Source organism: Chinchilla lanigera, unplaced genomic scaffold, assembly GCF_000276665.1.
Source record: "Chinchilla lanigera isolate Chin_1 unplaced genomic scaffold, ChiLan1.0 scaffold00007, whole genome shotgun sequence".
NCBI lineage: Eukaryota > Metazoa > Chordata > Mammalia > Rodentia > Chinchillidae > Chinchilla > Chinchilla lanigera.
The window spans coordinates 11956493-11968316 of NW_004955408.1; the positions used below are offsets into that span (position 1 = coordinate 11956493).

Genomic DNA, 11824 nt, shown 5'->3' on the forward strand with positions numbered 1-11824 from the left:
TTATTTAAATCTAGACTACAGTATTTTCCAAATGTGTTACTTGTAGCAAGTTCCACAAATTTTCTGTTCCAAGTTTCCCTGTCAGAATATCAAGTTAATTATCACTGTACTTGACACATGGCAAATGCTTAGTAACTGCTGGCTTTTATTATTAGAAATGTCTAGATTTAAAAGATACCATTCTAATAAATACCAACTTACCGAACTTTAGAAATTCATTCAAAAATATTTACTGATCACCTACTGTATATGGTCCCAGCAGTAATACGGTAGTAACCAGGTTTGGTGGTGCACACCTGTAACCCAGCTACTCAGGAGGCTGAGGCAGAAACCTGTGCAACTTAGATGCTGTCTCAAAATAAAAAAAATTTTTTTAAGTGCTGGGGACGTAGTGTTAAGACTGTTGCCTAGTGTACGTAAGGCCCTGGATTCTCTCTCCAGTACCACAAATAGAAACAAACAAAAAAGCTGGGCACGGTGACACACACTTGTAACCCTAGCACTGAAGGAAGCACAAGCAGGTGGATCACAAGTTCAAATCCCCTTAGGCAACTTAGTGAGATCTTGCGTCAAAGTAAAAAATATAAAAGGGCTGGGAATGAAGCTTAGTGGCAAAGAGCCCCGGACCGGATCTCCAATACCACCTCTCTCAAACACACACAGCTTTATCTATACAACCTTAAGTCACTTTAAGAAAATCACAACGAATGAATATAGAGGTGAGGATAATAATACAGCAATAGCCAAGTATGCTTATTTACACTGTCCTTTAATGATCTACTAAAAATGCATGAAAAGAATCAAGAAAACAAATTTTCAGTTTATTTTTTACTATAAAAGTATAAGGCTATCAGGATGAGAATTCTTGAACAAAATATTACAAAGGCATACTATACTCATTTCCCACATAATCCTGAGTCTGTGCAAAAGTTACAAAAACATAATTTATTTATATTAAGAATGATCAAGATGTAATAAGTAAATGTGGCAATTCCCCAAGATAAATATAATTATGTATCACAAATATATATACTAATAAAAAGTAAAAATTTTAAAAATTATCTCTATTAGAATTATACAGACATTACTCTCCTAAAGTTAAGAAACTAAACAACAAAGAAACTAAACAAAATTCATATCAAAAGATGACATTTTATAATAATAGGGTAACTCAACTAAGTACAAAGCATGCATGTCTCTTGTTGCACATTAACAAAATCACTTATATTTATAATTTATTGGCTCAATCTACCCAAAAGTCAGAAATTTATGAGTTTATTTGTATTTATTTAAGCAACAGGGCCTGCCTGATAAGCCAAAAGATCTTCCTGCCAATTTGGGCAAGTAATTTTCACAGCCAGTGGGCCATTTCTGGAATGTGCTTTCCCGTTCACAGTATGAGGAATACTGTTTACTGTCGAAGACCATGAATTTGGTACCACATATTTTAGAGGATTCTTTGCTTCGAAGACAGGTACATTCACTACCATGTACCTCCAATACTGAATGAACGTTCTTTTTCTTAATATTGCCCAGTCAAATTCTCAGTTCCAATTTGCACTCATAAAATAGGTCTTTTCACGTTTTGGAAGAAATATTTTACATTCATAGTATCTTTAATATCTTGATATACAAAACAAGCTAAATGAAATATTATAGCTGGCAGATGGAAACTGCAGTATATCTTTCTGAAGATTGTATTCCTCAACATGTCCTTTGAGAGAGTATTTGTGCAATATTCTTTATAATATTAAAGTAAAAGCATTTATGACTTAGTAAAAACAAGGTACACACAAAAGAGGTATTTAAGCTTTCTTAAACTGTCTATTCATTTGAAGAGTTTTAGGAGAACGCTCACTGAACATGACTTCATGGAGTAAGATAGTTCTTACATATGTTAAAATTATTTAGTGTGACAATATATTTTTTCAAACACTGTATTCCTTTGATCTTTCTAGATAGCCTAGATTATTTTGTGTGTAACACAGTAATAATTGATGTTCCAAGAGTTTATTGTATGTTAGTGTAACAAGGTTTTCACATTTAATTCTCATGAGCCTATAAAATAAGTAGCATCACCTCTTATAGACAAAGAAATTCAGAGATAGCAACGTGTCAAGACCACTTTTTCTTAGTAGTCAACCTAAGATTTCATTCCATTTCTTATCTCTGACCCACTAATAGCTCCCCAGATCCATGACATACCACCTAGAGGTACCTAGGTATGATGGGGAAGTGTATTTGGCTAGCACATTATAAAAATGCAGAGAGAAACATATATAATTAAGTCAAACAAGGAACATTCATAGGAATTGACACCTTAAAAAAAGAGAAAAAAATATAAAAAGAAAATAGTTATTAACAAAATAAATAAAAAACAAACAAACAAAACAGTTACTGCCAGGTGTGATGGGGCTTATCTGTAACTTCAGTTACTTGGAAGGCTGACGTACAAGGACAGAAAGTTCCTTGGGCAATAACGTTGTAAAACCCTGTAGGAAAGTAACAAATAAAAGAGGCTGGGGAATGTAGTTCAGTGGAAGAGCTCCGCTAGGTTCAATCCCTAGTACGGCCAAAACAATAAAGAAAACTGGAGGTGTAGTTTAGCTGAAGAGTGCTTGCCTACTAAGGAGGTCCTGGGTTTGAGTTTCAGCATTAGGAAAAAAAAAAAAAAAAAAAAAAAGCCAGGGGTGTTGATGTGCACCTACAATCCCAGCACCTCTGGGAGGCTAAGGCAGGAGGATCAAATGTCTGAGGCCAACCCAGGCAACTTAGCAACAATGAAGTAAATTCTAGCTAGATGACAGATCTAAATATGAAACACAAAACTATAGTACTTCCATAAGACTGAAATTTTAAAAGGTATTTAAACTACCTAGATATTTCTTTTCTCTTAAAGCAACTATTAAATATTATAAATAAAAAGGAAAATAAACAGGAGTACATAAGATGATTCAAAGCTACAGCTATACTGTGAAAACTAGGAGTACTATTAAATGGTACTTTAAAAAAGGCCAAGTACTTTTAATGGACTTATCAAAAAGCAGATGAAAAACTACTTGTAAACTAACACTAAAGGGCATGGGAAAACACAAGAGGCCGCTGAGTATTTTCAAAAGGCACCTTGACAGTAGTATTAAATATACTATTTTAAGCTACAGAAAATCACTCCCAAGAAATGCTGGGAGAAGATAAAACTAAACTCATCTTTATTTGGAATCAAATTCTTAAGGTCTACTTGTGTCCAGTTTCAGAAGAAAAGAATAATGATTAGTTCATTGTTTTAGCTTTAAGCACTACCTCAACTGGTTCAGAGAAAAGTTGATCTGAGAAGGCCAGAAAGCTGACAATCTTACTATTTTTGCTTTCAAGTTCCAAGAAGTAAACGGAACAGAGATTTACTGGTAAGATAGGGAATATAAGCGGGGAAGGACTACAAAAAGAAAAAAAAAAAGGCAAAACCATCAGTATGTTTATGTTGCCACATATTTATAGTAGCAGATATTGCTGAAGATAGGTATTACATTTTTCAAGTTCAGAAAATGTATTACTAATGTATAAAATTTAAAAAATGTATTATCTGTTGAAAGAATTAAACTATTCTCTTTAAAAATGAGTTTCTTGCTTGACATGGTGTAGCATGTCTGTAATCCCAGCACTCTGGGAGGCTGAGGCAGGAGGATCCCAAATTCAAGCTGAGCTTGGCCATGGTCTTACCCCATGTCTCAAAATAAAAAATTTTAAAAGGGGTGAAGGGCTGGGGATGTAGCTCAGTGTGAAGGCCTTGTGTTCAATCCCAGTGTTACTGAAAAAAAGGAAGAAAAGCAAGCTTCTCCCTTTAGGGTCGGTTAGACTAAAACAGTAGTTTCTATAGCTCTATTATACTATCTGAACATCTGGAAACCAAAACAAGCAAAATAACGGAAGAAAAATGCAAGCTATGATTCATAGAATAACTTAAAAGACAGTTTTTATAGCAGCTGCTGAGGACCTTAGCCAGAGCTGTTAGAATCATCATTGTAAAAAAGGTCACTGATGAAATACACTGACCATTAATATTAATCCCTATAAGCAAAGAGAAGGGCTAGTTGCACTTTCACAATAAGTAACAGTCTTGATCTACAACTAACAGGTCACCTCCATATTCTGCATACTTGCAAAGAAAATACTATATTGCAGCAGCTTTCAATTTATATCATATGTGGGGTGACAAATATAAACACGTCCAATTTTATTACAACTTCAAATAAAGCAAGGCAGGTCATGAGATGACAACAGTCAAGCCAGCCCTGGCTGGTAGGAGTGGTGCCATTTATCCTTTCCTGCCACAGTTGCCTTTTATGCAAATTGACTATGAGTGGGAGGAAGCTGGTACCCCACACTCTGACTACCCTGGGAGTTTATCTGCTTTCCCTCAGTTCCATAATGTTTTCCAAAGTAGATCCATTTAATATCACCAGGAGGTGCAACACTTGCAGAAAATATCCCCTACCTTCCAAAAAGTCTTTAAGATCGCAAAGGTCAGTACCTGAAGCGTATCATTATATATAAGCACTGCTACCACGATGACTCTAAGAGTGACCCCAGGAAAACATTTTGAAAGAGTACCTTTTTCTTTTTGAAGTGAGTCACAATGAGTAGGTAAACACACTAAAATCCTAGTTTGCCTGAGTCATGGCTGTATTTATTTATTGCTAAAACATTTAAATATGACACTTATTGATTGCTTTTTGTTTTTGCAGTGCCTTGAGATAAATCCCAGGGACCTGAGTGTCAGGCAAGCACTCTACCCCTGAGGTGTATCTCCAGCCCTGAATACCATTTTAAAAAATACTTTCCCTTTTCAGCCTAGACTGTCTCTTGACAAAATTTATCTGATATGAAATTCTAGTTCAAATTATTTTTCCTTGGCGAAACTCATTTATTCAAATACCCATTAAAAGCAGAAAGTTTTATCCTAGCCCAATCTAAAGCAGTGTCAGAACTTGAACTCCTACCTCCAAACTCCCTAATCGTGGGCATTACATCGTTCTATTCACACAGCTGTCACAGCAATTGTTAGTCACTTCACTGTTTGCTCACTGGCCAATCCCCTCATCATTTTAGCCCTCTGATAAAGCAGTCATTCTGTGGCGCAACTTCACTTCCATTCGGGATTTTAACGTGCACGCACCGCTATAATACATGATTCTGTAATACAGTTACATTTCTGGGGGAAAATTTCTCCCTTTCTGCCAGGGAAAGACAAAAATTAAATCCTAAGTAAAGATAAAAATTAAATAATCTCATCCTATTTGCACGGCAAATTTAACCTGAATGCTCAAAAAATTACTAACATGGTGATGACACAAATTTGCAAGAAACACAGTAAGCAGGAATACTGCCTAGATTTCTGTCTTCTGAAAAATACACTCTAAATTTTTAAGTACCACAAATACAGTCCTCTAAGACAAGGTGTTACTAAATGTTGTCTCTTTCCTCTAACCTGACTTAGATGTTATGAAGTAATTTTATACAGACTTTTTTACTTTTAAAACTGCAAGTTATATTATACTCTTTATACAATATATTAGACAACCAATGTACCTGGAAAAAAATCAGTTGTATCTTTGTTAAGCAAAAACAGTCGATATACAACTTGCAAAACAGCTCAAAACAATTACCTGAAGGCACAATAATGTTCAAACGAATAGTTGCAAAGGAAAGTTATTAAAGCAAATAAATCACTTTTCAAACTTGGGAGTCAGTCCCCTCTTCCCTTCAGTACTGGGACGGAACCCAGGACCTTCACACTGAACAATACCTCCAGCCCTTATTCTTTTTTTATTCCTTTCCAAACTTGGAGTCAGTTGGTGTATGTGTGTATGTGTGTGTCTCCTTCAGCGGGAGATGGAACTCAGGCACAAATGAACTGTTTTTCTCACTGCCCTTATTGCATAATCACTAAAACCCAAAAGGAAGAAGACAGACTGGTTAAATTCTTAAACTTTACTTCCTGCTGACTTAGAAGATCTTACTGATATACTAAATTCAAATGTTACCATTTTCCTACTGTAGTAAGACACTAACGTTATTTCAGCCTCAAAAGAGCCAACGAAGCACCGGTCCCACTATCGGGGAAGTTAAAAGCGGGTCACCAGGATATAAACCTAGGAGAGCTTCCTCTTTAGGAGAAATTTCTCTTGATGTCTAAAACGGAAGAAGTGGCCCACCTTAAACAAAGTGCAGCGGAAAACTTGCAGAAAAAACAAATCACAAGTTATTGCATACGGTGATCCACTTTCACCGGTGGTAGGAACGCAACGGTTAAGTAAGTCTCGGTCTCCTGTCCAGTAACTTTGTCCTGACCACAGCGGCTACTTGTTAGACCTACCGTCCGCTCCAACGCTTAGGGTCAGGGAAGAGACACGGCCCTCCACTCCCATCAGGACTAAAGCCTCTCTCTCTACGGAAGCCTGGGGGGCGCGGAGGGCCCGTGCCCCGCATCCCCGGCGCCCACACCGCCGCGACTGCCCGGGAGGCAGAGCCCACCGCTGGGAGCCAAGACAGCCCTCCCTCCCGCCAGGGCAGTGACCCAAGTGCGGACCACCCGCCCCCTCCTCCAGCAACAGCGTCCGCGCCCAGGGGTCGGGGCAGGGGAAAGAGCAGCAAGTGCTGGCCAGGGCAGAATCGGGCAAAGAGGACGTCTGCAAGCGGGGAGCGGTCCCCACGCAGCCTCGCCAGTGGGACGAAGGCCCAGGCCAGGGAAGGAGCCGCCGCCGCCATGATGAGACCGGCCGCGCCGGGGGGCGTGACGCGGGCGACCCTGCGCTCAAGGCCGGCTGCCCTTCCCCTGGCGCTCCCGCTGCCCGCCGGCGCGGGCCTCCACCGCCCCCGACCCCGATACTCACGCTTTGTCCACCAGCTCCCGCACCTTCCACATGTTCAACATCTTGCCCCACGCAGGCCGAGCTGCCGCCTCCCTCTCCTGCTTCCCACGGACCCCAGAACACTTCTGAGCCGGGGCAGGTCCGGGCCGGGGTCGCTGCCGTCGCCCGCCGCCTGGAACTCCCCCAGTCCGCTCCTTCCCTTGCTACAGCCACGGCGCCGCCGGTGACACGTCGAGACGTGGCGGCAGAGGCGCTGCGTAGACCGGAAGTGCCCGCCTTTCCACCCGCGCACGAGGCACGCTGGGACTTGTAGTTTTCTTTGCGCAAGTGGCGTGAGGGAAGGCGAGGTCGCGAGGGTCTTTCTCCATTACCTCAGACCTGCGGAACCAGAAACTCCCCCTTAGGGTCCAGTGGTCGGCGCTGCAACAAACTCTGCAGGTGACTGTGGTGACGCTCAAATTTCAGAAGTACGGCTGTAATATCTAGCCATATTTATTCCTTTAAAATGTATTATTAATGATTATACAGAAGTGTAGTGGTCATTTGTACGGTATTCCTCATTAACAGATATCTTGCAGTATTTGCGTACAAATGTCCAAAAGAATTTACATTTCTGAGCCTTATTTTCCACTCCTGTGTATTGAAGAAGTTATATTCTAATTCTGTGATACAGTGGTTTTATATTTAGACCGCTTCTTAGTACCTGTATTAACAACTTTATTATAAGCTTTGAAACTCAGTTCAAACTATATGGGAAACTAAAAAGCACACATCAACATACATATTTGTTGTATATATACACACATACAGTTACATATGTATTTTATATGTGACACACAAACTCGGCAGGTTTATATTCTTTGTTTTTAGTTTTTAAAATCTTTATTTAAAAATATTAGTATGTGCAGATTTATAGTTTTAAAGCCTAAGTATATGCACTTCCAGGGTTTCATTGCAATGATTGTCATCCCTTCCTTTTTCATTTATTCAATTCTATCCATGCTAATGAAAAAAATTCAAGTAATCTTAAATTTCGTGTAGTCCGTCTCCTTAAATGTTATAGTTCTTTTCATTCCACAATCCCCTTAATCCCCCACCTGTATGGAGGATTGAACCCAGGGCTTTCACACTGAGCTACCTGTCTAGCCCTCCTTTTTGTTTTTTATTTTGAGATACAGTCTCACTAAATCACTAACTTGCCCATACTGGATTCAAACTTGTCATTTTGCCACCTCAGGCTCCCAGACTGCTGAGATTATAAGCATGTGCCACCATAGAAGGCTTCATAACTATTGACCGTCTTCTGTGAACCAGAAATGGGAAATAAAACTGGAGCCCCAGTTCTCTTGGAGCCTAAAGTGTGTTGGAAGAAACAATAACCAATAAAACATTTACTTGCAAATAACAGGGGCTTGAAGAAAACAAAATGCTATTGATAATGATATTACAGAAAATAATATTAGGGAATATTTGCGCCCCCTTTGAGGTCATTGTATTAAATTTGAAACTGGAACAATAAAAAGGAATTGGCCATTAAAAAAAATCTACAAGAAAAGATTTATTGGTGAAGGAAACATAAGAAGATCTGATTCACAAAGAAATGAATTGATGGTTGCTAGTCATGAAACTAAATAACAGTGCTCCCAGAACCTCCAACCCCTGATCTCAAGTCAAGCCACCTCTTCAAATTGTGTCAACTTACTTAGTGGAATCAGCTTTGAAAGGGTTTAGGTAAGGTTTTGGGAGAGAAGCCCCCGAAGAAGCAAGCTGAAGGAATTGCCAGAAAGAGCAGAAATCAGGACAAAGCCAACTCGGAGATTTATCAAATAGGAGTCCTTGGGAATCACACAAAGTCACTTGGAATAGTGGGCAGGAGGGCAGGTAAAAGGGAGTAAAGGTAGAGGAATGGGGCTTTCAAAATGATAAGTTTGTTTCTGTTGAAAGGATTGGCCAGCCCAAGGTTCAAAGGATGGAATGTGACCAGAGGAGATAAGGGGAACTACTTTGCATAAATAAGAGCTCAGCAAGTTAACTTTCAAACGAGCAAGTCCAGAGTACACCTGCAGAATGATTTAGCACGGAGAATAACCACCTTCCTGCCCTCGGCTTGTTTGTACAGCCGTGCACAGCCCGCCTTACAGAGAGGGCCAGAAAGTACAATGTCATTGTCTAATTCTCTCATTCCAATGCCAAGTGGAACTAGACTTATTCCAGAACTAACACTCTGGCATTTCCCTTCTGCTGGGGCCATCTAGAATGTCACACAGAAAAACCTGCTCGTCTACCTTCCATTCCAGACAGCCCCAAGGGGCTCAGAAGAATCATGCCAGAAGAGTTTGTTAAAAAGTGGTCTCCAGGGGCTACCCATTTTCATGTCAACCAAGTGTTCCATTTTTACCTTTTGCAAGTGTGAGAGCAGTTTCCATAGTAATTTCTTTGTGGCAATTTAAATGTGTCCATGGTAGAACAATAAATGAGAAAATGCCCCACCCGCCCCGCTTTAGGAAAACATTTTTTTTGCTAAATGAATTGACACAAAGCAACACATATTTTGAAAGAAAACAACTCAGCTGTGTTAATTACGTGTGAGGAACAGTTACAGACAATAGACACCGACTGCTTATCTCGTGTGCTTGGCTCCCTGGTATTTCCTTGGGAGAAATGTAATGCCTGGTGCGTAGGTATGGCAGCAATGGGAAGACCTCTGTGTAAAAGAATGAGCTGTGAAGAGCATGGCTGGCTGGCACCTTCTCACAGCCCCTCCTCGTATCGTTTATGCCAAGGCCATGCTCAAGGTACGCTGGAACTGGGCCATTTCTGCCCCGCTGGACTCCCCTTGTTGGCAGTCATTGCTGTGCTGATTTCCTCAGAACCTCACTGCAATCAGGCAGTCTTCTTACCAGTCTTCCGTCTTGCCCTTCACAGAATGTCCCTGTGGTTTGATACTCTAATGAGCTTCTCTTGCTCGCTTCCTTCTTATCTTCATAGGTGCTTTCCCCAGTAGTATCTCTATATTTTCTAATTCCTTCCGGCTCTTGCTTCTTGCAGTGCCCAGTGACCCAGAGGCAAACATGTGGACCTTGGTTTTAGTAGGTAGGATATGAGTCTTCTTTTTTTTTTTTTTTTTTTATTGCACCTGACTACTCTTCTTTAGAAGTGAGGTTACTGTACTTGGTTTCTAATCATAATTGAGGGTTGTCACGGTCGTGCAGATTATATATTGTGCAATCCCAAGGACACCATTTATGTTGACTCCCATGAACTGCTAAACAATGAACCAGTGATAGGAAGCGCAGTACTTAGACAGTGTAGACTCAGGAATCAGACGAATCTGTGCCCAGGTGCTGCATCTGCTGTTCACAATGCTGGTTGTTATGAATGAATTAATTAAATCAGTGTAGTGTAATGGCTGTGAACTGGGACTTTAGATCCAGGTTGACAGAGTTGGCTGATTGATTTACTATACTGGAAATTGAGTCCAGGTCCCTCACACTGAGCTACATCCCCAGCCCTTTGTGTTTTTTAGTTTGAGATACAGTCTCACTAAGTCACTGAGTTGTCTAGGCTGGTCTCAAACTTGTGATTCTCTTGCTTCAGCCTCCCATATTGCTGGGGTTACAGGCCTGGGCCCCACACCAGGCTTGCTACTTTTTTGCTACTTTCTAGCCATGTGACCTGGGGGAAATTGTTTGACCTCTCTGCTCCTCAGTTTTCTCATCATAATGGAGGATGATGGAAACTTAAAATCTACCTTGAAGACTTTTTCAGATACTTAACTGAAATAGTATTTTAAAAGAGCTTAGAATAGTGTATAGCCCAAAACTAACACTGAGTAAATGTTAGCAATCTTGCTGCTAATAAACGTAGCTATATGAATCTGTGAATTTCATTCAGTGTTCAAATATTTAGTTTCCTATGTTCCAGGCACTGTGCTAGGTGGTAAATATACAATTGTAGATAAAACATATACAGAAAATGAGTAAATAGACATTTAGTAGGTAAACATAATAAACTCAAATGATGTGCTGAGGATCAAGTCAAATAATCACTCTCTTCACATTGAGCCCTGCGTTCAGTAAATGCTAACTAAGTTCTACCTCATTATGAAATCCTTTATAGAGATTTAAGCTTTTTTCTTATAAACTGAGGAATTGGTCCATTAAAGTATCCTAAAGTTAGCCATTCATCAGAAATTCATGGTCATGTTTAAAAACACCAGATTCTCTTGTCCAACCTTTTGAATTTCTGATTTAATTTATTTCTTACCCTCTTGTTGTGAGAGATACTTCATTAAAACTAGCTAAAGGCAGACTTGGTTGTTCACACTTGTTATCCCAGGACTCCTGAGGCTGAGACAGAAGGATATTGAGTTTGAGGCCAGCTTGAGCTATATAGCAGAGTCCAGCTTGAACTACATAGCAAGACCCTGACTCAAAAACCAAACTAAACCAAACACACACAAACACACACACACACACACACACACACAGTGGCTTAAACAGAATAAAGACTGGGAATATTGCTCAGTGGTGCTTGCCTAATAAGCATGAGATGATGCCCTGGGTTTGATCTTTGGAACACCCAAAATAAAATTAATAAATAAAATAAAAATAAAAAAATGTAAAAGTGGAACAAAGGAATTTATTAACACAGGAAACTGACGAGTTTGCATTGGGAATTTAGCAAATATTGCCATGTCTCTGTCCAATTCTCATTTTATCTTTTTGCAGATAGGCTTCTCCTGGTTGGTGGAAAATAGGGCTACCACTTGATGGGGGTAGGGGTGGGGTGGGAATAGATACTATTTGTTTTCAGTTAAGCATCCATGGAAGAAGAAATGCTTTTGTCTTTCATCCATGAAGGCTATTATCAAGGGGAATCACGCTGATTGGCCCAGATGGATCATGTCTCTTATCTCAGGGCCACTTTCTTCAAGGGAAGCCACCCTCATGGAA

At 40.0% G+C, this 11824-nt stretch overlaps 1 protein-coding gene across 2 annotated transcripts in view; it reads right to left on the reverse strand.

Moving 5' to 3' along the window:
* Positions 1 to 7119, reverse strand: part of Clint1 (clathrin interactor 1) — a 59582-nt gene extending 52463 nt beyond the window's left edge. The window contains exon 1 of one of the 2 annotated variants that reach the window (XM_013508832.1): positions 6891 to 7119. In XM_013508832.1, the coding sequence (XP_013364286.1) occupies positions 6891 to 6931 (41 nt within the window). In that variant the 5' untranslated portion in view covers positions 6932 to 7119. The remainder of the gene's footprint in view (positions 1 to 6890) is intronic. The other variant, XM_005376244.2, reaches the window with a different exon arrangement.
* Positions 7120 to 11824: the final 4705 nt, after the last annotated feature.